At 33.3% G+C, this 25,438-nt stretch overlaps 1 protein-coding gene and 1 long non-coding RNA gene across 2 annotated transcripts; one reads left to right on the plus strand and one right to left on the minus strand.

Annotated features, from left to right (window-relative positions):
* Positions 1-1,445: 1,445 nt before the first annotated feature.
* LOC133195508 (hairy/enhancer-of-split related with YRPW motif protein-like) lies at positions 1,446-24,525 on the plus strand. Its single transcript, XM_061331367.1, has 6 exons — positions 1,446-1,663; positions 17,902-17,971; positions 19,476-19,577; positions 20,169-20,253; positions 20,665-20,871; positions 21,317-24,525. The coding sequence occupies exons 1-6, from the start codon at positions 1,605-1,607 to the stop codon at positions 22,198-22,200; spliced, it is 1,407 nt and encodes a 468-aa protein (XP_061187351.1). The 5' UTR covers positions 1,446-1,604; the 3' UTR covers positions 22,201-24,525.
* LOC133194384 (uncharacterized) lies at positions 12,918-17,046 on the minus strand. The gene is made up of 5 exons (XR_009722069.1): positions 16,501-17,046; positions 15,993-16,066; positions 15,459-15,507; positions 14,903-14,970; positions 12,918-14,024 (listed from the first exon to the last, which is right to left on the minus strand). It is a non-coding gene; the product is annotated as an uncharacterized LOC133194384 (long non-coding RNA).
* Positions 24,526-25,438: the final 913 nt, after the last annotated feature.

Raw genomic sequence — 25,438 nt, forward strand, 5'->3', positions numbered from 1 at the left:
CAAAAAGATTGATATAATTATTTGCCTATGAAATAGCATACACATATTAAAGAGGGCAAAAGGAGTCATTTTCTCATACTATAACACAATCTTTTGACATGAGTATGTCTTTGCTCCATATTTTTAAAAGTTTATCCTCAAAGTTTGCGTAAAAATATACCTTTTTTTGGCTAAAAAAAAAAACATGGAGCAAAGACCCACTATACCTTAAAAATACACTTTTATGACATAACATTAGCATCTCTCCGAGAAATACTTGAAGTCCATTAATTTAGTCAAGAGTCGTATCACAAACGTGATTTAAATACCACCATTCATCGGGATCTGTGTAGTGTAGCGGTTACGTAGCGTGTCAGTCTCAGGGAAAATGATACTCAGGATATTTTATTGCTAGGGTTCGAACCCACAAATACCACATTCTTTTAATAACATAGTAATTTTTGCCGAGAAAATTTTCCTCAGAAAAGTTTTGTGTTTCATAATTTCTTAACTTTCAAATATGAGAACTTTAAATACTAAATTCACAAACTGAATGTTTTTTTTTATATATATCTGAAGCTATAGACTTTCTGCACGCCTTGTTCACTCATCTTCTTTGTCAGCCCCCCCCCCCCCCTCTCCAAGTCGAATGGTTGTCCACTATAATCAACTTTTCAATACTCTGCAGTCAGCCTCATATAACGTATTTGAATGTTCAACAATTTAAGTTTCAAACTGACTGAATTTTAAGTCATAATTTTTTGGAAGGAAGGGGAAAATATTCTTTATTTTGCCACGTACAATCATCGTTATCTCGCTCTATACATACATGTATATTAAACTTAGGACTGATCTCGTGTCGCTGCACGCGTGGATCTAGAAACTCAAGTTCAAAGTAAGAACTGGGTAGGCATGCACCTATTATAATTAATCTAGACTATTTAATAAAAGGTGGTGTCTTTTTGTGTATAGAAGTGGGGGTCGGTTGATACCTCCTTTTGAATGCACACTCTTCTTACTGCTTTTCCCAAGGGGCGGGGCGTTCGCGTACTGAGACACTCCCATTTCGTCCAAAGAGAAGCTCCGCATCCCCCTAATTTAAAAGTATTTCTTATTTAAGTCCTATAAAGTTGAAATAATGTCATATTTTTATTTTTGTGTAACTAATCAAAGACATTTACTTGGGTTTACTCAAAGTGACAAATGATGCAAGTTTCACCTTGAAACAAGCTAGACAGGTATAAAAAGATATATTTTTATTCCCCTGTCATTTCAAAGTCTGGCTCAGTCGAGATAGGTTAATGTACGTATCTTTTCATCCAACACTCCATGTAGATCCACCTATAAACACACGCAGATTCCTTTGAATAACTGAGACGCATTTTAAAATATAAAAAATAAAAACCGTCGAGATCGGAAAAAAACACGTGTTACACATGTGTTGTGGCTGGCCGCGTGACTTTAAACCTGACAGGTGACGTCACAGTTTACAATGTTCGACACGTGAGGAATAGCATGAATGTGGATGCCAGGCTTGTAACACGTTTCAATTTTCATGGAGGACGGTTGACTATTAAAATTCGTGTTTTTGTAAATATTTCTTAGAAATGGCAGATTAAACAAGAATGGAGACTTGCGTAGAAGACCAGACGGCAAAGAGGATAAAACTCGAAGTTAATGACAGGTAAGGAATTTTAAAACCGGAAACGGAGCAGTTTTGCGCCGTTGTATGTTTACAAATTCCTATTAGCCAAAAAAATTGTGCATTTTTAAACAGGAAAGTAATTTTATTTTCACAAAAAAAATTTCGGTATGAAAGCGCATGAACATGTGTATGTATTGAACCGTACTGTGCCCCAATTTAGGTCAAGATCTATAAATAGACCAGTTTCGCACGTGTCGATACACATGGCAAGTGTATTTGTTGACATTATGATACTGCGATGGAGATTGAAGTTGAAAAAGGGGGGTGTGGGTTAGAACACAATTTAAATAGAAATAGTAATGCAAATGATAATTATTTTTAGTTTATATGAATGTGCCTATTGTTATTCTTTCGGCATAAATAATTAATTTGCATGCTTTTTTTTCTGTGACGTGTGTGTAAAATGCATGCAGGTTAACATGTGTTAGTGTATTCTGACTGTATGGATTTTGCATGCGGCACAGTTTGATGCAAAAAAGTGTTCATTCGAGATTCCACCGACTCTTAACCCCTACGCCCCCCCCCCCCCCATATTTATTAAACTTCAAAAAATATAATTAAGAAAGAGGAAAAGGAAAGGAATCAAATGGGTTTTTTTAAACAAAAATTAAAAGTTGTACCAACTCCGTCCATGTTAAGGAATCTTATTATGACAGCAATGCTTTGCATGTTTGTTAATGAAAGGGAAATGCTTATCAGCCAGATTTTATAACTGTCTTTCAAAAAAGGGGGCAATATTAATTCAATGCTTAATTTCTCCCCTAATGGACCCAAAAATCTATTAGGGATACTCTGCATCATGGATGGAGTGAACATGCAGCACTGAGCACTCTTCAAACAAACCCAAGGGGGGGGGGATCATTTGCTTCAGTTTGTACCACCCCTATCACACTTTGGAAATTGTAGTGAAATAAGTATGTGCCTTAATTTTGTCAGATATTGAAGATATATACCCTCATCAGTTCCATCCCCTCAATCAGGTTGGGCCAATGGCCCTACTATTCATAAAATGAATGGGCCATTTTGAAATTTAAGGGGCCAAGAAGAAATATGTTAAAATTCTAAAATATATCATAGTATATGATGCTGTGATAATGCATATATCTTTGACAACAAAATTTAAGAAATTAAAAAATAAATGTCATTAGAATTGACAATTAAGGACATTGGCAAGTCAGGGTTTTCCGGAGAAAAAAGGTTTAATACATGGGTTTTTTCGCTTATAAAATAGTGATTGAGAGTGATCTCCCGTGTAGAATTCTCTAAGCAGTGAAAACCAATATAGCGTATGTTACAGAGGTAAACATAAGCACGTGTACCTCCTTCAACGGGTAGAATCATCTATACAGCAAGAAAGAAAAGCTGTAATGGCTTTGTTGTACATTGTATTCAGGGACAAAGAGCCAACAGGTCATTATTTACCATAGTTATGCTCAGTTTGCTGGAAAGGGCAAAGATGTGACATATGCTGAAAGGTAGGTCGACCATGCCGACTGAGAACAGTTCTTAGGTCATGTGAAGGAATCGGCATTTAGTAACTACGAATAAAAGTCAAAAATAAATCCATGACAATATTTTTATGACAATGAGTTTCAATTCAGTCAATTACATGATAAAACAATCAACCAGTCTCTTGACCAATTTTAGCTGTTAAGGGACGCAACTCCAAAATAATGATCGGTGCCGATATACCCATGTCTTGTTTCTAAATATACATTTTTAGCCAAAATATCTAGAAGTCATAGGAAATGAAGATACAATAATGTATATAATACAAAAGCTGTATGAAATAAATGGATTTTGAAGAAATATTATGGTGAAAAATTATGTAGGTCCCTTTTATCAACATTTTACATAGGAAATGCATTAAGAATTGTGAAAACACTAATTTGACAAAATCTAAAAAAGAATGATGGATTGGTAGGTAAAACGATCCAGAATATAACCTGTTTAGTACATTTAAACCTACTCAAAAGTTCTTGAAAAATTCTATACAATAACCAGGAACCTTGCCAATGTCCTTAAATCATATGACATTGACTAGTAGATGTGATTGTTCTGTTTCTAAGAACTTCATAAATCATTTGTCATCTAATACAGCAAGTGTTAAAAAATATTTATTTAAACCGAATGCCCCATTTTTTTTAAATGTATAAATTGCCAATATAGAGATAAAGGGACAGACCAAGATAAGTAAACTGTTGATATTGTATTTGAGAGTAAGGTAATATTTTCCATATATGGCCACATTTTGTGGGCATGTCGCATGGCACAGCATACCATCATTGCACTGCACCACTTTTCGGAAGTATACACATGGCGCATGGGGCGGCCACTTCCCAGGCAGAGTAGGGTTCTGAAATCCAGGGTTGCTGAGAAGAGGTTAGGCTCTTTAGTTTTTGTACATATAGTTTTTCTTCACTTTCAGTATTTGCTAGGGGTGCAGCGATACACTAACCTCACGATACGATACGTATCACGGTATTCAGTTCACGATACGATACGTATCACGATACATGACAAGGTTAAAAAGTCTTTCAAGTTTGTCATCATATTTTTTAAAACTTGACAGGGTTATATAAAATGTTCATATTTTTTAATGATAATTAAAAAAAATTTTTTTTAACTTGAATTGGATTGTTATGTTGATCTTTCAGTTTTGACAATATTCTAAACCAATGATGAACATTTACCATGTTTACAGGGAACTACGGGGACCTTTCCTAATAATCTTCCTTTTAAATTGGAATGAAAATGGAATACATTCATTCTTTTATTCCTTTTATTTACGTAGAAAACCACTTGTCATATTTCTTGTGTTAACATGTTTTAGTCAACAAGACAGTGAATTTCCATCGAAATACACACCTGATGAAATATCGTGTATTACCAAAGAATACGTTTAGATCTAAAGAGTTTATCATTTGTCTTAATATCTATAACTTATAATCACATTAAGTCCATCTCCGTGTTAAATCTGAGGTCTGTAAGATGCTGGAGATGAGTTCAACTTCCGGTAATGCGTTATCGGCGACCACACGTTTTGCAGGGAAGCCATTTTGAAATTGTAAAAAAGGAAACAAAACGGACAATTCGGATAATTCTGGACCGATTGAATCGAACCGCGATATCAGTTTAGCGTATCGTGAATTGAACCGTGGAAAAATATACCGCGATATACCGTCAAACGGTTTATCGTTGCACCCTTAGTATTTGCTGCATGCATATATTTTTCCCATCTTCATTGAAACGTCGATCTAATATGCTTCTTCCAGGTAGATAATCTGTGACTGACTCAAAATGTATTCCTTCTTAAAATCTTTATTATAAATTTGAACATAAACTTTTAATTTACAATTGTAGAATTTAAGAATATTGTAAAAAGGATTTAAAGTACATTCAACATTTACAAAATTCCAACTAAGTTACAAGTACATGTATAATCTCCGTTAGAATCGTGCTTTATGTCTCTGTTCTTGTTACTTGTATTCTGGCAGTGATAATGTCTCAGATACTGCCATTTATTAAATAAGATTACAGTAACTTAATGTGTCACTTTGATATTTATGACATGTTTTAATAATGGAATATTTGCAGAATGATAACTTTTTTAAAAATTAGGTCAAACTTAAAGGTCAAGGTCATGGAGTCAAATATCATAGCACATTTAGAAACTTCTTGTCACAGGTAGATGCACTAATCAAATATGAATGCCCTTTCTTCTCTCATTAACAAGTTATCACAAACATTAAAATTGTTGAAAATTAGGTTAAACTTCAACTGTTCAAGGTCATGGGGTCAAATATTATAACATGTTTGAAAAATGTCTTGTCACAGATAATGCACATGTCAAATACAAATGCATCATCTTCTCTGTTTCAGAAGTTATACAGTACCCGCATCGTTATTCTTTACAATTCTATCGTGTCCTATCGTGCGTTTATCCTATCGTATCGTGCGTGTATCCTGTCGTATCGTGTGTGTATCCTATCGTATCCTATCGTATCGTGTTTTCCGTTTATCAGGTTTTGCGTTTTCTATCGTGTTTTCCGTTTATCAGGTTTTGCGTTTATCGTGAAGATCGTTTATCAGGTTCTATCGTGTATCGTGTTTTGCGTTTATCGTGTGCATTCGGAAACCCTCGCTTTTTATCTTTACCTTGAAAAGAAACACCCGAGATATCTCGAGTTCATCTTTCGTTTTGTTAATTTATTTAGGATTAATCTAACTGTTGAACAAAAAGAGAAATTAATACTCTAACTCTGGTATATTTTTAAAAGAAAATAAATAAATAAATTAAATAGATTAATTAATTAATTAATTAATAAACAAGTACCGTCACCAAGCAGAGAGCACAAATCGAAAGTCAAATTCTATTTTTGTACATGAAATAATCGATTTACTATTTTAGTCATTTGTTATTTTTTTTTATTTGTCGATATGTGAGAAATATTTTTGTCAAAAATAGAAATATTATCATCCCTTTACACAGTTAGAGTCACAAAAGCGAGACCTTTATTAACTTTGTTTTGATAATTATAGAAACATAAAACATTAGGTATGTGTGCAAAAAATAAATTATGAATAAACAAATATCAGTATCTTTATTAAGGCTATCCTTTTTATCAATAACGGAAACATAAATGTTGTCTATGCGCGCAAGTTTTGTTGTTCCTTTGTATTATTATTTTTCTCTGATAAGTATATATTATAATATAGATGTTTGTCATTCATATTTAACTACTGCATTTAGAAGAAGTAAAAAATAAATAAATAAATAAACAAAACCACACAAATTTTTATTATACATCTTACCTACTTCAGCGCGGAGATGAAGTAATATACCGTAACTTAGTGACAGGTGGAAGCGCTACCGTGACAAGAGAACTGACACCTACCTGCCTAATCAGTACACTGTCTTCTTGTCAAGTCAAGACACCCCCCCCCCCTTTCCCCTACATGACCGGCCCGTGTGTATTCAACGTAGACATACCTGAACTCTAACTCTCACCTGGTGTCAAGTATTTACCTTGAACCCTACTGGGTTTCAATGAAATGCATCTACTTATTTTCTGGATATTGTTCATAATTTTTATGAACAACACTTAATTAACAATTAAAGATTTTATACTAAGAAAATTGGTAAATGTACACTTCCGTTACATCTTAAAAATTGAATAATTGAATCAAATAAAATATAGGCGAGGTTTGTCCTCCAAACTCCGTTGATTTAGTTCATTTGTATATTTTTATGTAATTTTTATAGGTTTACAGTCATAAACATGATTGGTGTGATCAAATAAAAAAAAATGCACTTGCGGTACTTCTGGATCTTAGGGTTTTCTGTGTTGTCTGTCGTTGTTACATGTAAAGGCGTCTCAAAGATACATGAAAAAAAATCACCCGATTATGCGGTGATACACAAGACTGGTAAATACCTTGTATTTAATTTTATTTGTGTTTATCGATTGCATATAATACGTGACTATATTTGAAGAATTCAATATTTATTTTTATTCTATTTTATTTTTATTTATTTATTTTTTTTTAATTTTTTTTTGCCTTTCTGAATCGGATTTTTTTTTGGGGGGGGGGGGTTATGGACCCCCCCCCCCCCCGCTTCCCCGCTGACTGTGCCTCAAATGGGGTTAAGAATTTCATAATGTACAAAGTTTTGTCTAATTTTGACGATGTCGTCCTATATAAGATAAGTTTTGTAACAATTATTACAAAGTCTAATAGCAATAATTGACAATTATTCAATCCGAAAATACACTTGTCAAATTGTGGAAATTGATTTATTATTTATTTTTTTGTGTTTGTTCTAATATGTTGTAAACAAGTGTACGTAATCATTCAATGTTATTTAATACAAAGTTTAAGTACCCAATAAATATATTCATATACATTGTAAGCTTAGTTTACACGTATCTATAGTAGATACAAATTCTGTTATTGTAAATGCTTTTAACACAGGCACGCTAAGAAAGCAATATCATTTCTTTGGAGGCGGCCGGGGGGAAGGGGGTGGGGTCTAAAAAGAAATGTTTGAAAAGCAAACAAAAATGGCTAAAGACATTATTATTGTCGATGGGCAATATTATATAAGCATTATATTACTACTGTATACTACACATGCTGGTACACTGTAACATTTTTTTTTATTTATACGACTGCATGCTCTATTCTAGCTTAATCTTACAGGCCTATAAAAATACCAAAATAAATACAAAAGAATGGAAATGCGATATTTTTTCGGCTAATAGATGATGACAGATCTAGTGACGTTTATTAATTTTATGAAATTCGATTTTTTTCGCAAGTCTCCTTCCTCATATATACATATACAATGTATGTAATTGGAATGTACTTGGAATATGTAAATAATTTCTAAGTGCATGGGATATGTGTGACATATATATTTGTATATGGGAAAGATTAATTATTCACAGTCCAGTGCACGGTCTGTCTCAATGCAACTAGCAATTTCAGCAATTTTAAAACGTAAAAAAAATAATTAATTTATATAAAATATAAATCAAATTCGTAAAAACTTGGAGGAGAAAGCATTAACCTTAAAATAATTATAACAATAATTTTTCAACCCCCCCCCCCCCCCTAAATTATGACTAGTAAGATTATGACTTTGGTAAGATTTGAATTATTAAATACAAACTATTATTTGATTTTGGATATTTCGCAGACTTCTAGCAAAAGATATTGAATCCAAATATTTCATTTTTTCTTTTACATGTTTTTCCGTAAAAATAATCAATGTTTGTCATGAATTTCATAAGGTTTTATTTGTGAAAATAATGAATAATAATATATTTATAGCGTTTCGTGAATTTATTGCACTTGGGTGTAAAACTTCGCTTATCTACGGACTCAAATTTCAAATTTAATGATTCGAAGGAATATCGACATTTGTATAATTACACAAAAAAATCGCCTAATTTCCATCATAGAGTGGAATTATTCTTAAAATAATTACAGTTTCAATTTGATGACGATCAATTTTATTGACAAAAAGACCATATCTTTTACAAAGCATAATTACTTCAAATGTTTTATCATGATAAATTTAAAATGTTTTATCATTTCGATTTGCTGCTTTGTAAGTAATTAAAATTATCATACTATAGTATATCAAAAAGAAAACTTTTCGTCTTGTCAAAAAAACGTTTCGCATTTTGAAACAATCTTATCAGGTTTTGCGTTTATCCTATCGTGAAGATCGTTTATCAGGTCTATCGTGTTTTGCGTTTATCGTATTTTGCGTTTATCGTGTTTTGCGTTTATCCTATCGTGCGTGTATCCTGTCCTATCGTGCGTGTATCCTATCGTATCGTGCGTTTATCCTATCGTATCGTGCGTGTATCCTATCGTATCGTGTATCCTGTAAAGAATAACGATGCGGGTACTGTAACTAATATTAAAATTTTTGAAAAGGTCAAATTCCAAGATCCAGGTCAAGGGGTCCAAAATCCTAGTAGATTTTGGAAGGTCACAGGTAATGTACATGTGAAACATGAAAGCCCTATCTCTTTCCATTCAAATGTTATGAGCAAGTAAAAAGTAATGTTAAAATTTTTGAAAAGTAGGTCAAACTTCAAGGTCAAGGACACAAGGTTAAAAAATCATAGTAAATTTGGAAAGGTCACAGGAACTGTACTTGTGAAATATGAAAGCCATCATTCAAAAGTTATGACCAAGTTTAAAGCTTTTGTGACAGACAGACAGATGAAAATGATTTAAGGTCCCCTCACTTTTGCGTGATAGCGGGGAACAATTAATACATGCTAAACATTAGATTTCTGTTTGTGCTTATATTTATAAATAAACATATGTCTTGGTTTGACTGTGGATAACAATCCCCTTACCTGTCATCAACAGATCAGATGGTGGGTGTGACCTGTTGAGGGGATACTTAATCCTTGTAGGCACCTGATCCCACCTCTGGTGTTTACAGGGGTATTTTTGCCCGGTTGACTTTTTGTATTATTTACAGATAATGAGATTGATCACTGTTCTTTATCATCACCTTTTATCATTTTGACACTAGATATAAAAATACAAAATAATATTTGGGCACGCTGAACAATATTGATTTATAATTGTGGATGTATATTACCGTGATGTAAAAATATTTAGTTGAACCTCTGAAAGCATATACATTTAAATATTAATAATAATACATGTCAGCTTACAATATGCGAACATCAGATTCTGTATTGTTCATTAGTAGTGCGATGTACAGAAATGACTGGTATATTCTGGGTTTTATGTCGGTCAATTTAATGATGATGAATTCAGAATATTAGGTGTATTTCTAAGATGAAAATTGCGTGTTAACCATGTTTCCTGAGAATGAAAATATTCAGCCTTGGCAGTTTGTGTGGTTTTATGTCAATCACCAATACCTTAGCTTATTAAACATGTTAAAGCTAGTCTAATCTAGACGTGTCTGCATGCAGCTATAACTTATACTAATTGAATTTTAATTAAAACCCACAAAAAGGATGATAAATATGCAGTAATGACAAATATTTGTCTCAGTTACAAAATTAACAGCCAAATTTAAGATTGATAAAAATGTGCATATTTTATATATATACTAGAAGAAATATTAACATTATATCCAGAATATTCCAGTCATAATTATGATTATACATTATATTAATCTGCCAATGTCTGATTGCTTTTTGTTTTATACATGTATTGTTTAGATTAATGACTTTAATGTATATATTTTTTTTGTGGTACATTGTATCTTAGAAATAATTTTGAGAAATGTTGGATTATTATTATTATTTTTTAATTCAAGTATGGCATACTTTTGTAACTGATTATATCAAAACCATTAACATCATTATAAGCATAGCATTTCTATTTTTTTCCTTTTGGTTTTTGTTTTTTTGTATTAATAATGGAAGTTCCAAAGTATAATTAATGGACTTTCGAGACTTCTAAGTATAGATAGTTTTATTGGTTACCTATGTTAAATAAAAGGATGATAATGTGAAGGCCACCAAGAGGCTGTAAACACAAAGAGACATACTGGCATATTCAGCAAAAAATAATTATCAAATAATTCAAGAAGGGGAGGGCTGACTGTTCTTGTCTGAAGAAAAAAATACATCATAATCTGTTGGACTTTTATAATCAACTAGATGCTTAAGAAATCTCCCAGCTCTAAGTTAAACTTAAATGCGTGTCTACGAGAAAACCATGCAGAATGCTATGAAAGCAAGTTTTTCAAAATTTCTTGAAACTTTGCATACAAAGTGAGATCAAGGTCACTTACTTACTGCGTAAGTTTGGTGACGTCATTTGATTTGTTACCATGGATACAGGGAGAATTAGTTTATCGTCAGCCTATTTCTATACCCAGTATGGAAAAATAACACCTTTTGTACATATTCTGTTTGTGTATAAAAAATTTCCATAATATCTTCATAACTAATGGATTTAAGGAATTAAAACCTTTGAAAAAAATATTTACAGAATTTTTTCCACCTACCTTTTTGAATGTGAAGAGCTACGAGTGCAAAAAGGTCACGATAATTGTAAGAAATAAAGATATTTGAATAGTCTGCAGAAAAACAGCTATAAAATTCCAAGAAACGCTTCCATTGATTTCATATTTTTAAAAAGTGATTGTTTTTAAATATATTATTTAGTATTAATGGGATTTTGGTTGCAAATTTAAATTAATGGAGTTTTCACTCTTGTAAGTGCTGAACTGCAAGTGCAAAAAGGTCACAATAATTCTAAGGGATATTCTGTAGAAAAAACAGGCATAGAATTTTAAGAGACACTTCAGTGATTATATTTTTTATCAAGAAGTATTTGTTTTAAGATATTTAAGTAAAAATAACAGGCAATTTGGTGGCACATTTGAATTAGTTGATTTTTTCACCCTAGCAAAATTACACAATATCTGGGTAGAAAGGCATACTGGACTACTAGAGTGATTACATTTTGAACGTTAAATCATTTCAGGCACATGACCTTCAATCTTCATGACTGAAATTAGCTTATATTTATCCAGAATGTCACAAAGATGCATGATTTGAATATTTGTTTAACCAGAAGTCTTTTTCGAGACTGTAGCTCTACTGGTTTGTACTTCTAACAAAGGAAGAGATAAGTAGCAGTTGGACTTGACTTTGTAACAGAAATAAATAGAATAATGATCCTTGATTTGGTCTCTTTTCATGGAAATCTGACTAAAACTAAAGGGGGAGTAGATTTTAAAAGAATTTTACAGAAATTTCTATTTTAGTAACCATAGCAACACCGTTCATCAAAATCAAAATCCGATAAAAAAAATTATGTATCTCAGTGTACTTTACTTGTGCCAAGTAATATTGGAATCAGACCAAAACTGTAGGAGTAGCTTTTGTTGACGGACAGACAGACGACCAACCCCTTACTATCGCATAAGCTCTTCTGGTCTCTAACCAGTAGAGCTAAAAATCATGAGTTTTTGACAAGGCTTAATGTATTATAGCAATGAACTGGCTATACATGTAGCTATGGGGCTCATTTTACAGGATCCCTTAGCATGAAAATGCACATTGCAAAAACTGCAAATACATAAAATTGCAAGTTTAACAGAGAGATTGTTCAAAAGTGTGAACACATCAGTAAATAAAATCCACTTTTTCACAGTGTTGCCCAAATTTCATACAGTTCTTCATTGCAAAAGTTGTTTTTAAACATGCAAAACATTTTATAAAAATGCTGATTTTGTTTGCCCTAAAATTATACAAATGAATGAACAGAACAAAGTTTATGTCTTTTTTATACCATAAAGTCATAAAAACACAACTAGTATTTAAATGAAATATTTGACAATGCTCAATTAAATTCCTTCAACTGCATTTGAAAAATACCAAATGTATCATGTACATGTACATGTTACTTTTACAGAGAAAATTTAAAGACAGCAACATTATAAAAAATTTTATTACTAAGATGATCTCTAATTTTAAATTGTCAAAAAAAAAAAAAAAATTAAAAACTCATTTGAAGCTACTACGCTGAAATAAAGCAAAATAATATTTGAATTAATATGACAAATAATGGCTATGCTGTTCTTAACAAGACAATTTTTATTGATATAACATTTGTATTCCTTTGTATAACTTTGATCCCCTGTTATGGCCCCCCTATTCTCTTGGGGGGGGGGGGGGGGGGGGGTCATGATTTGAACAAAATTTGAGTCTACATTACCTGAGGATGCTTCCATTTAAATATGACTAATTATGGCTTTGCTGTTCTTGAGAAGAAGATTTTAAAAGGCTTTTTCCTATGTATTCCTATGTAAAACTTTGATCACCCATTGTGGCCCCACCCTACCCCTGGGGGGAGGGGGGGTCATGACTGGAACAAACTTGAATCTTCACTACCTGAGGATGCACCCATATAAAAATGACCAATCATGGCTTTGCTGTTCTTGAGAAGAAGATTTTTACAAATTTTTCCTATGTACATGTATTATATGCAAAACTTTGATCAACCATTCTGGCCCCACCCTACTCACGGGGGTCATGATTGGAACAAATTTGAACCTACACTACTTGAGGATGCTTCCTTTTAAATATGATCAATCATGGCTTTGCTGTTTCTGAGAAGAAGATTTTTAAAGGCTTTTTCCTATGTATTCCTAAGTAAAACTTTGATCACCCATTGTGGCCCCACCCTACCCCTGGAAGTCATGATTTGAACAAACTTGGATCTACACTACCTGAGGATGCTTCCATATAAGTTTCATATTTTCAAGCACAGTGGTTCTTGACAAGTTTTTAGGTGATGCCATCAATTTTTCACAAATTCATGATTATCTCCCCTTGGAAGAAGGTGTGACCCTTCATTTGAACAAACTTGAATTCCCTTTACCCAAGGATACTTTGTGGAAAGTTTGGTTGAAATTGGCACAGTGGTTCTTGAGAAGAAGATGAAAATGTGAAAAGTTTACAACCACGACAACGACGACGACAGACAATGGACATATTTCGATCAGAAAAGCTCACTTGAGCCTTCGGCTCAGGTAAGCTAAAAAAAAGTTTCATCCTTTTCCTTTGGAATGCCGTCGACAGCTTGAAGCATCAACTCTGTACCTTGGCATGGTGCAACAGGCCCTATTGCTAAATGTACTGACTGTAAAATATTCCTGAACAGCATTGCAAATAGTCCAATTTCTGAGATACTTGACACTTTAAGGGAGGGTAATCTCCATTTGACAGGATATGCTTTGCATGATTGAACAATTTATGCTGAGATCTTTCATCTTTTGACCAATTTATATGCACTGATGATATGAATTCAAAATCTGTAAAAGCAATGACAAATTGATGTTTGAATTAAAGTTCATAATTGATATTGCAATAATTATGATAATCAAAGAAGACATTTTAGTACAGTAAATTTTCATTTATACCCAAAAGCAAAAGAGCATGTATTTTGATGTTCTAAATGACATTGGGAATTAGGGAATAATTTCAATTTTACAACAAAGGGACCTTGGCAATGCTAGCCTGAATCACCTTTATTTCCTATTTTGTAAGAGATCCAAATCCCTTAAATGGCTAATTGAGTTTAATGCAAACCTGCACATGATCCAATGCAAATATAAAACAAGCTAATTCAGAGAATTGTGGCCCCCACTTATGGAAAAAAATGAGGATGGAAGAACTGGACCAAAAAAAAAATGCAGATGGAAAAAGAAAAAGGTCAACCTTAACCTTTCAGCTTTTGGCCTTAAAGTCAATTGGTGTCTTTTTTTATTAAAGAAATAAATTCAAGACCTCAAAGAGAACCAAAGTTATCACCAGGACATTATTTATTGCAAGATATGAATTTTTCAACTAAACCTTTTAACTTTGAAATCAAAGGGGATTTCTTTAAGTCATTGGGAATTATGATATAAAATTTAACAGAAAAAGCTCAAGGGAAACTAAAGTTATTATTTGAGTTTTTTTTGTATTGTAGGAATTTCCAACCTTGACCTTTTGACCTCAAACCAATAGGGATCTTCTCTAGGCTGTAAGGAGTTGTGATATGAAATGATATTGCAAAAGCTCAAAGGCTTTAAGAGATATTGTTCCCAAATTAAAGTGTTATAGTACATACATGTGCAGACAGAATGACCAATGGACAGACCAATAAACATTTATTGGGGGGGTTGGGGGGGTTGGGGGGGGCTGTTACCTGCAGGTATTAGGTCATATGTTTTCTGTTAAGTCCATGACTTCTTCCATTTTCCTCCACTCTTTGCTCTGTAAAATAATTGAAAAAGCCATGAAGTATATATACCCTTATACATTACAGTTAATGCTAAAAAGGCTAATGCTGAAACATTTTGAATGAATCATAATTAAATAATTTTAAAGCTCAAAACTTGAACTATATGGACTGGACTTTTCAGTTTATCAGTCACATATTCAGGCATCTTCACCATTTAGACCTTACTTCACATAAACTGTTCTTTGTTATTTTACTTATCAGTAATGTGAATGAGCAGTTACATGTATATTATCATGATTATAGTAACTTGTATGTATACATTATAAAATGTTAACCACATGTACAAACTCTGGTTCATGTCATTGAACTGCATGAGAACAATGTCCACTTGGTTATATTTTTCAGTGTGGAAATGAAACATATTTGTTAATTTTATTTTTTGAGATATTAAACATTGACATTATCTTTATTATTATGTAGAACCTTAAAAATATTATATTATATTACAGTAAGTGATCACCTGTTTGGTTTGATTCAATTGTTGCCTTGTCAATAGGAACACATTTCTGCTAAAGAATAAACATTAATTTTAATATTAACTATACAATACTTAATAATCCTCATAGTTACATGAATACTTATAACCAGTTATGTACACATAAAATGAAACAGAAATCACACTTGAGATTTTATTTTTAGAACTAATTCAAAACAATATGCAATTGAAATTTTATTTCCAAACAGGATCGGATCATTTACATGTGAAATGATCAAGATTATGAAACTATTGAGTGTAAAAGCCATTCATCAACATTTACTGTAGAATCCTTAATTTATGTGAGTACTAAATATACTCAAATGAGAACAAGAATTAGCAAGTGGACTGCTGCTCAAGAGTTTTCACTTTTTACATGTATTTCAGCTATAACATAATAAAAGCAGGTAATTTTGCTTCATAAGTGAAACTTGATGTATAAGTTACTGAGTAAATTTTAGAAATAATTTGATAAAACTTTTACGTATAATTATAAACACACAGTATATGTATATGTACCTTTAAGCTCTTCCTTCAGCTTTACTTCCATACTGATTTTTTAAAGTGTGTTTCTATACATCTTTTGCATATACCTGTAACAATTAGGAATCAAATTAGTTGATAGATATAAATCATTATAGATTGGACATGTAAAATGTATAAACTTGATATCAATAGGTTTTCACAAACTATAAACACAAAGTCAGTAAATATTTCCAATTATGATATCACTTTGTGATATTATATTTACATGTATAGGGTTGTCCTTAAGACCTGTGGGACTGGGGAATTTCTTCACCTATAATGACATAATTCCCCAATTACTCTGGTATTGCCCTCTCAACCCTCACTAAGGGGAGGAACCCCCAACATGCTTTTTTTTTTTTTTTATAAATCTGTTTCATTTCTTATTGACAACCCAAATATCATGTACAGTGTCTCTCTGAAAACTTTAAGGTCAGAAATTAAGTTAATTTCAATGGTTTAGCAAAATTTCTTAAGTTTTTAAACTGCATAATGTTCTTACCAGTTCCAACAGGCAAAACCTCATTCAGCTTGACCCTCTCGGTTAACGGGTTTGCATAATAGCGTCTCCCCTATCAGGTATGGGTGACAACATGTTCTTTTTTCCTTTTCCAGTGTAGACCAAGTATATTTCTGTGTTTGACACATACATGTACATGTAGGTATGTTTACAGAAATTAGACTGTCCAAGTCCCATAACAGCTGTATGGTTCAAGATGGTTAACGATAAGAAGCGTTTCACGGACAGAAATGTCTTATGTGCTGCATTTAAAATACCTTGTATATTCAACTGAATCTATTTTACAATCTTTCAACAAAGCTAGAGATCTTTTATCATAATATTGTCCTCAAATCAACACTTCATCTTTTCGTCTGCCATTAAGACATCACACTTTTAATTCCTTTAAATAAGGAGAGTTCCACTAAGGGAGATAATTTTTCTAATAGTTTCAGCCAACTTCAATCTATTTTTAAATTAGCATAATGCCATTTGCAACCAAATTCCTTTTAACTATATATTGATTTTGAAGGATTTTTGCAATTAAACTGATATTTATAATGTTTTAAGCGTTTCTTGGGTTTTTACAGCATTCTAAAGATAGTGGTATTTTAAACACATTGATTTAATCTAATTTTAGACCCCACTTTTACAGAATCAGTGTTGATAAATGAAATTAAATACAATATTTCTAGTTAGAGCACTTCCTTTAAATTTATTTAATATGTAACATTTGAATAAAAGTGCATTTTTTCCTGCAATTTTTTTCTCTTAATCTATGGGTGTTTTTCAAAATATTTTCATAAAATGTGCTAAAAATAGAATGTAGGGCTATAATAGGGATCCCCAAAGGTACCTGACAGTTTTGATACTGGGATTTATTAGAGGACACATGATGCTAATCAGAAACAATAAAATCAGTCAAAATGATCACAATGCCTTTCATAATAAAATTTGGATTTTGCATGGTTTTCTCGTAGACACGCATTTAAGTAGGCCTGAGCTAAGCTTAGATAGATAGCCCTGAGCTAAACTTAGGTAAGCCTGAGCTAAGCTTAGATAGATAGCCCTGAGCTAAACTTAGGTAGGCCTGAGCTAAGCTTAGATAGATAGCCCTGAGCTAAACTAGATAGTCTGAGTCTTGACCTAAACTTTGTAGCTCTGACATAAATATGTATAATTTCCATTGTCAGCCTTACAAAAAATAGTTGTAAAAGAGTTGCTATATTGAAAGTAAGAAATGTTAATGGGATGAATTGGGACATTTGGTATGTTATGATTGTGATGAATAGACATGTCATCAGAGTTGTACTGTGATGGTAGGGGATGATATCTCAGAAGGGGTCTGTGCTGATGTTTAAAAAACAATGCTACAAAATTCTAATTTTGATTGCTTCATTTCAGACCTTTGAACTTTGCCATCAACCCAGATGAGTTTGATTTGCAATGTGTGAAGAAACCTAAAGTCCCAAGGGTAATAGTGCCATTAGTTTTGTCAATACATGTAAAGCATGAAAAATGTGCTATTATATTTAAAAAAATATATGTAGACCTGTACAAAAATATTTGTTCACTGAATCAATCATTTTAGGGAAATATAGTAGCTGCCCTTTAAAGTGTTATATTTGCCATGGTGCAGCATAAAAGCCAGAGCTAGGTTATGTGGATCAAATTTCAACAATAGGTGTAAGGCAGTAATTGGGTCTCAGCTAAGGCTAATGCTCAAATCTAGTACTTGAAACACATAGTGGACAGAGGAGGGAATATCATTCAAGAGTCAGTATACCAAAGGTCAAGGTCATAGACAGGGATAGGCATGCTTGTTTACAGAGAGGCATAGTGGCAGTAGAAAGTGACTTATTCGGGTAAAAAATATGGTCAAGTGCCACGACAAAAATTTTAAGTTTTCAAACAAGAAAGATTGGATACTCTGTTTCAGAGACACCACTTAGAGGTAATAGATGACAAATGAAAAGAGAAACTGTAAGGTCAAGGCCAGTGATTGATATTAATTTTGTTATGATAATATATAAAGATCATGTCAATTTAGCACTTGAGAAACTGTGTTTTTGGAAAAAAATGATATGTTAGGGGATGACTCACTGTGTAACTGTATTTAGCTCTTCTGAGCTATGGCCACTGCACAAATGGCCATTTGTGCAGTGTGCATAAATTTTCTGGAAAATGGGCCATATCTCAAGAACCCTTAGTCATTTTTTTCAAATTTTTGTACAGAGTATCCTTGGACAAAACTAGAGTTGTGTCCCTTAAACAAGGGGAGATAATTTGAGAAACAAAAACAAATGAAGTGGTTGCTAAAAAATCTTCTTCTCAAGAACCACTGGGCAGATTATCACCAAACCTACGTACAAGGATGAAAATATGTTGTAGATTAAAAGTTGTTCAAGGCATCACCCTGGGGCAAAGGGCATGGTTTCAATGTCACTTCACCTTGTGAATCACCTTGTACATGGATGCACTTTGGAGCCTTAAAACATATTTATCAAAACGTACGTCACAGTGACTTTACTTTTTGAATTTTACAGGTATTCATTTTCAAATTGTTTTAGAGGCATATTTTGGACACTTTGAAGCATAGGATCATCAAATTTTGTCATTTGATGCATCTTGGGTCCTCAAAGTGTGTCAACCAAAAAGTAGGTCACTGTGACCTACTTTTGGCATTTTAAGACTATATCCTAATATTTAAGAAAATAATGGGCTTAAATTCATCAAACTTTGTCAGTTGATGCATCTTGGGTTTTCAGAGTGTGTTAAAACTTGTAGGTCATGTTGACCTACTTTGGGCCATTGGTACTTTCATAATCAATTGCCTAACCAGTAACATGCATTGGTTTTGCTTCTTTTGAAAATTTAAGATAAAATCTTTTTCATGCTTTTATGTACTTGTTTGTGCAACTTAACAAGCACTGTTTACTAAAGAATTTGTTATAATAATGAATATTTACATCTCACAGGACCCGATGTCCCACCGCATTATAGAGAAGAGGCGGAGAGATCGCATGAACAACTGCTTGGCGGAACTCAGTCGTTTGATCCCAGCAAATTATCTCAAGCAGGTTAGTCTCAATATCTCAGGTAAAGCATGATAGTGAGCAACAAAAGGGGAGGAAAATTATTTCTAATATAAAACAATTTATCTCAAAAAAGGAGGAAAAAATTATACTAAGTATGATAGGCAAATTATCGCAGTCAAGCAGTTGTGGAGAATTATAATAAATCAAAAGTATTACCTTGGGTGAATCAAGATATGTTTGAAAAAAATGAGAAATTATGTTTTGCAGGTCCAACTAAATTTCTTAGGTGGGGCATGCTAGTTATGTCAGAAACAAAGGACTAATTAAGGGCAACAAATTGAGAGGGAGGTATATTCACTGGTAGTAGGTCTACAGAATTAAGCGAAATCTAATAAAATGCGGAATTGAAGAGAAAGATTGTTCCCCCCCCCCCCTTTTTTTTTTTTAAATTTTTTACTATGAAACATAATTATGTACATTTGCTGTTGAAACCACAGGGTTGTGATTTTTTTGTAGTTGGAGTGGTTTTGTCCCTGAATTTTCTGCAGTGAACTTTAAACTTTAAGCAGAAAATTAATGTGAAGGGGTTATTCCTGTTAAGGATAATTCATTGTGTTACTGATTTGTTTTCAGGGTCAGGGGAGGATCGAGAAGACAGAGATTATAGAGATGGCATCAAAGCATATAAGGCATCTACAGAATCTCAACAATTTCCATGGTAAGCTCAACGTCACCTAAACAAAATATTTATATTCTTCATCAAAGCAAGTCTTCAGAATCTTTACAAGATGTATTATTCATAAATGTAACAAAATATATTGATGATTTTGAGCCCTCTCTCTCTCTCACACATACACAAAAAGAAAGGATTATTATAAACAAGCTGTTTTATCTAAAAATGTAACCGAATATAAATAATGATGATTTTTGAGCCGCTGTCTTGCACACACACAAAATGATCAAACTTATAGCAAAGCCCTATATTTTATATGAATGAAAGAAGTATAGATGTTCAAAATTAGAGGCGTCTGGAGTGATTTTGAAAGCATCATCAGGAAAATCACAGTAATCTGTTGTCTGCATTTGATTAATTCCTTGATATCATTATGTACCTGCTTTACTTATACAGGTGGGCATTTGGAGAATTTCCAGGTAGATGGTGCAGGCCGGGCTTGTTGTGAGGATAAATTCTACATGGGCTTCAAGGAGTGTCAGGATGAAGTGATGAGGTATTATGTGGAGTTTGAGGGTCGGGACATCAAGGACCCAGTGTGTATAAACATCGGAAAACATCTGGAGCAGGCCAGTCAGAAATTCCTCCCCAAACATGTCAAAGGTATATGTTTTTTTGTGGAGTTAGGAAGGTTAGGTTATCCTCCAAACAAAGTTTGGAGGATAAGGCGGTATAATTCCATATCAGAGACACCCGCATGTTTAATCAATTAAAGGGTTTATTTTGAAAAGGTCAATGGTTCTGATAGTATTATAAATTTGAGTCTTTTGATACCTTGGTTTTTCATCCGTTCCAATAAGTCTAAGATATATCACTGTCCATTTAAACTTAAGAATGTACATGTAGTAAATGATTAAACTGTTCTGCAGCAATATATGTTTAATTGATTTAATCCTGAGTTGAAACCCAGTATTAAAGACATTCAATCTAAGAAAAAATAAAGAATGTGTAGACACATTTCTGGTGATAAAATGTTTGAAGTACTAGAGACGGATGTTTTACAGACATGAAGAAATTTTTGTTAATCTGTTATGTTTGATTTCTTTAGATCATGCCAGACCCATGAAATCTGATGAGATCGTAATTAGTGACACAAATAGCAATCAGAGTTCCAGTACTTTGATGCTTGAGCCCCAGGTGGCCCCCCCTAGATCAGCCCTTCCAGAGGCCACACCCAGTAACAACCAGGATCGTTTCTTGAGGACTCTCCTTTTACCCAAAGAACCCTCCACGAGTTCTTTCAGCAGTTCTAGCCACTCTTACAGTGGGTCAAACATTTCTGAGGAGTCCTATCTGTATCCTATGTCCACGAGGAATCCCGAGGGGCACCAGGCACAGGGTCGTGAGGAGACCGAGGGGTCTTACTCCATCAGCAGTCACTCCACAGAGAAATTAAGTCATTCCACTGATTCTGATAGAGACAGTAGTCATAATGGAAGTTCTAAGGAAAGTCATGCTTATAAATTAAAACACAACATCATGAAGCGGTTCTCCCAGGACGAGAAAAGGGAGCATCATCACCTGGGGACACCCTCTAGCGATACTTCCTCCAGCAGTTCGCGGGAAGATGAAAAAATGAGGAGGAAGTACCTGCGTCACAAGCCTCGCCCCCACAGTAGTGAAACTAGTTCTGTTCATAGCAGCTCTTCTGGAAGTGATTGTCAGTCTAGTAACATTCCATTGCCAGCCTTTGTGTTAAACCCTGATGGAACTCATTATCTCCCCATCTGCATCCATCCTTCATTTCTCGACAACATTTTTCCGAAGAAGGAGTCTGGTAAAAATTCTATTTATCATCCTATTAGTATCCCGGTCAATTTTGACGGGCCTTACATTGCGATGCCTCAGTCGCCACTTAGCCAGCCATGTGGTTTGTCGGGCAGCAGTTCCAATAAAGACAGGATGTTGGGCATTCCAGAGATTGTCAACTAGGAGAAAATTATATTTTTTACTGTTACTTTTATAAAAAAAAAAATTGTTTGTAGTATTAATTGTTGTTCTATGGAGTTATCTGTTATTAAGGTTATTCATGGAACAGTTGTTAACATTGATACTTGTAAGTTGCTGTAGTATGTAAATTTGTAAATTTTTAATGTACAGATGTTGAATATTTTATGCCCCCATAATCGAAGATTTGGGGGCTTATAGTTTTTGGTCTACCTGTCCTTCTAGCTGTCTGTTTGTGTGCTAATCTGTTTGTCTTTTTGTCTGCAAAAACTTTAACCCTGTCCATAACTTATGACAGATTTAAGCTAGGGCTTTCATATTTCAGATATTTATTCCTTGTGACAAGACCTTTCTTAGAGAAATAACACTTTTGACCTCTTAACCTTGACCTGGAAATGAAACCTACATTTGAAAAAAGTTTTAACCTTGGCCTTGAGCTGCCATACGGGGGCATCAGTGTTTCAAAAACTCATCTTGTTTTTCATGTTAAAGATCTTTTCTACAAAAGGGGACTAACCTAATTGATATGTTTTAAGCCACAGTCCATGGTTTTTTTCCATATATCATTTCTATCTATATTTCTTCAGTAGCAGCTTTTTTCACTATGTTGATTGAGCCATTATAAAATTGATACATGTATTGGTATCGTTTTATGTGGGCAATTAGTAAGGTGCTATATTTTCTCTCTTAGAAAATTATGATTTTCTTATAAGACACATAGATTGTATTTATATTTCAAATATAAAATATATTGAATACGCTTATTACAATATTTGGGTAATGTTACATTTAAAAAAAAAATGTTTTTTTTTAGCCAATGAAGAAGCTTTTGTATATATTCTGTCTAATTTCTGTTTGTGTTGAGTATTGCTTTAGAATCCAAACATTATCTGATTGATGATTTCCAACAGTAATTTTTTTCTTCTGCATTTTAAAAATAAACTTAGAACTAGGAGTATATAAAAAAAACCATAACAGCTATGTCCCTTAGCCATTTGGCATATAATCTGTGCATATTTATTGTTTTAGTATACTAATTTTTCTCTTTATCTTGATAAGGCAGCCATTGTTTTAAAATTTAACAGAAGGGTCATAACCCTTACTGTGATGCTTATAATTGTCTATAGGTCATGACCCTCACTATGATTAGACACTCTTATGATTACAATTGTTAACTTTCTTTTTGTTCTCATCACAGGCCCACAATTTTTTTCTTCAATATGATACTGTAAAACAGGTTTCTTGGGTGTAAACTTTAACATTTTGATTGCTCAAAGGTATGCCAATAATTTTAGTGGAGCTATTTTGGGGGGAAACAGAGTTCCATGATACTGCAAAAAGAAAGTCCATCTTCTAGATGAGTTTTCAGTAGGTTTAATAGATGTTTCAATACTGATTTAATCAGAAGTTTTAAGTCAAATCCAGTACCAGATGACAGACATGTTTAACAACAGACTGGTCACTTGTTTTTCTAGTATTCAGTACTTATACACAAGGATGCAAATTTAGTTGTTAAAATTTTAGTGGGTTACTACAAAACTTCTAAAGTACACCAGTATCCTGCTAAAAAATTCGAGTATATGGTACCCTATTATAGTGGAACTTATTTAATAAATCTTGTACATCTGTCAGAAAAGATTCGTGACGATTACTATGCTGTGACACCCTAAAATCTAGAGTTTATTCTTGGTTTTATGAGAAAACTTTTTTTAACCATATATTTAATGATACTTGTGTGAATGAGTATTAAGTGTTGGTTTTTGGTGTCATATATAATCCATATTTATTCAGTACTAGACTACTGCTTTGAACTGTTAAGTCAGTGCTTTATGATAAAGTGAACCATAAACAAAATTTGTCGAATAATTCTCCATTTATGAAAATTTCAGAACCAATTCACCCAATAATCTTTACTTTTTCGCTGCTACCAATATAGATAGCTACTTTGACTCAGTTGTAGGTACACATGTACTCCACTGTTAGTATTGTAGGCACATTTTATATGAAAGCTTTTTTTGAAGTTGCGGATGAAAATAGTCATTTCGTTGTTTTATAAAAAAAAATTGTTAAATACACTGCGTAAAGCGGATGAAAATAGTCACTTTGTTGTTTTATAAATAATTTGTCAAATACACTGCATACAGTGATGTTTCACTTAGTATTGCATTTTTTCACTACATGTGGAGTCTTTTTGCAAGATATTCTTGCATATTGGAGCTTAATAATGAATTGACATGTTATCCTAATCACTGTCAACGCAGTGATGTTATATTGTTGATGTTTTATGAATTAAATGTTACAAATTTTTAACACTGACTTGTTATTGAATGTTTCTTTCAAAATATAACAGGTAACATATGGAAAACATTTTTAGCTCTACTGGTATCAGTGACCAGGAGAGTTTATGAGATAGAAGGTGTGTGACGGTACTTATTGTCGTTTTGTACATATTGTCGTCGGCGACAATATGTACCTACACTCACTGCACATATTGACGGCCATCGGTACATATTATCGCCGACTGAAAGGTTACATATGTACATATTGTCGCTGGCGACATTATGTGCCTTACCCTCGCTGCACATAATGTCGCCCCACAGACCTTGTTGCTTAAAGATTTTTTTTTGTTGTTTTTTATGGTAGTTTTGTGAATGTTATTGGTGTGTAAGTCACACTTAAGTGTCTCGTATGCTATTTCATATAGCGTGATTGTGACGGTACATTTTGCCGTCCTTTTCATATTGTCGCCAATGACAATATGTATCTACCCTCTCTGTGCATATTGTCGTCCATCAGTACATGCACATGTCGTATGAAAATGCATGGCAATGTTTCCATATAAATATGATTAATCATTGCTATGCTGTTTTTGAGAAGAAGATTTTTAAGAATTTTCTTATATACATGTATTCCTGTGTAAAAAATTTGATCGCCCAAAATGGCCCCACCCTAGCCCCGGGGATCATGATTTGAAGATACTTGAATCTACACTACCTGAGGATGTTTCCATAAAACATCACTAATCACGGGCCTACTCCTGTTCTCAGTGGTGGATTAAGAAACTTCAGAACCGGGGGGGGGGGGATGGGGGTTTAGAATATACATATTAAACAAACAGAATTTATAAAAGCCAGTAAAATATCAAACGAGGGGCGGTGCGCCAGTACTAGACCCGCATTTGGTTCTTGAGAAGATTTTTAACGAAATATATGGAGATAACGAA

This window comes from Saccostrea echinata, unplaced genomic scaffold (genome assembly GCF_033153115.1).
Source record: "Saccostrea echinata isolate AGI-Se365-2 ecotype Australia unplaced genomic scaffold, CSIRO_AGI_Sech_v1 ptg000029l, whole genome shotgun sequence".
NCBI classification, from domain to species: domain Eukaryota; kingdom Metazoa; phylum Mollusca; class Bivalvia; order Ostreida; family Ostreidae; genus Saccostrea; species Saccostrea echinata.

Coding starts and splice junctions, on each gene's coding strand:
- LOC133195508 (XM_061331367.1), top strand. CDS start 1,605: ATGGAGACTTGCGTAGAAGACCAGACGGCAAAGAGGATAAAACTCGAA. Junction 19,578..20,168: donor CAGCAAATTATCTCAAGCAG/GTTAGTCTCAAT, acceptor ATTTGTTTTCAG/GGTCAGGGGAGGATCGAGAA. Junction 20,254..20,664: donor GAATCTCAACAATTTCCATG/GTAAGCTCAACG, acceptor TTACTTATACAG/GTGGGCATTTGGAGAATTTC.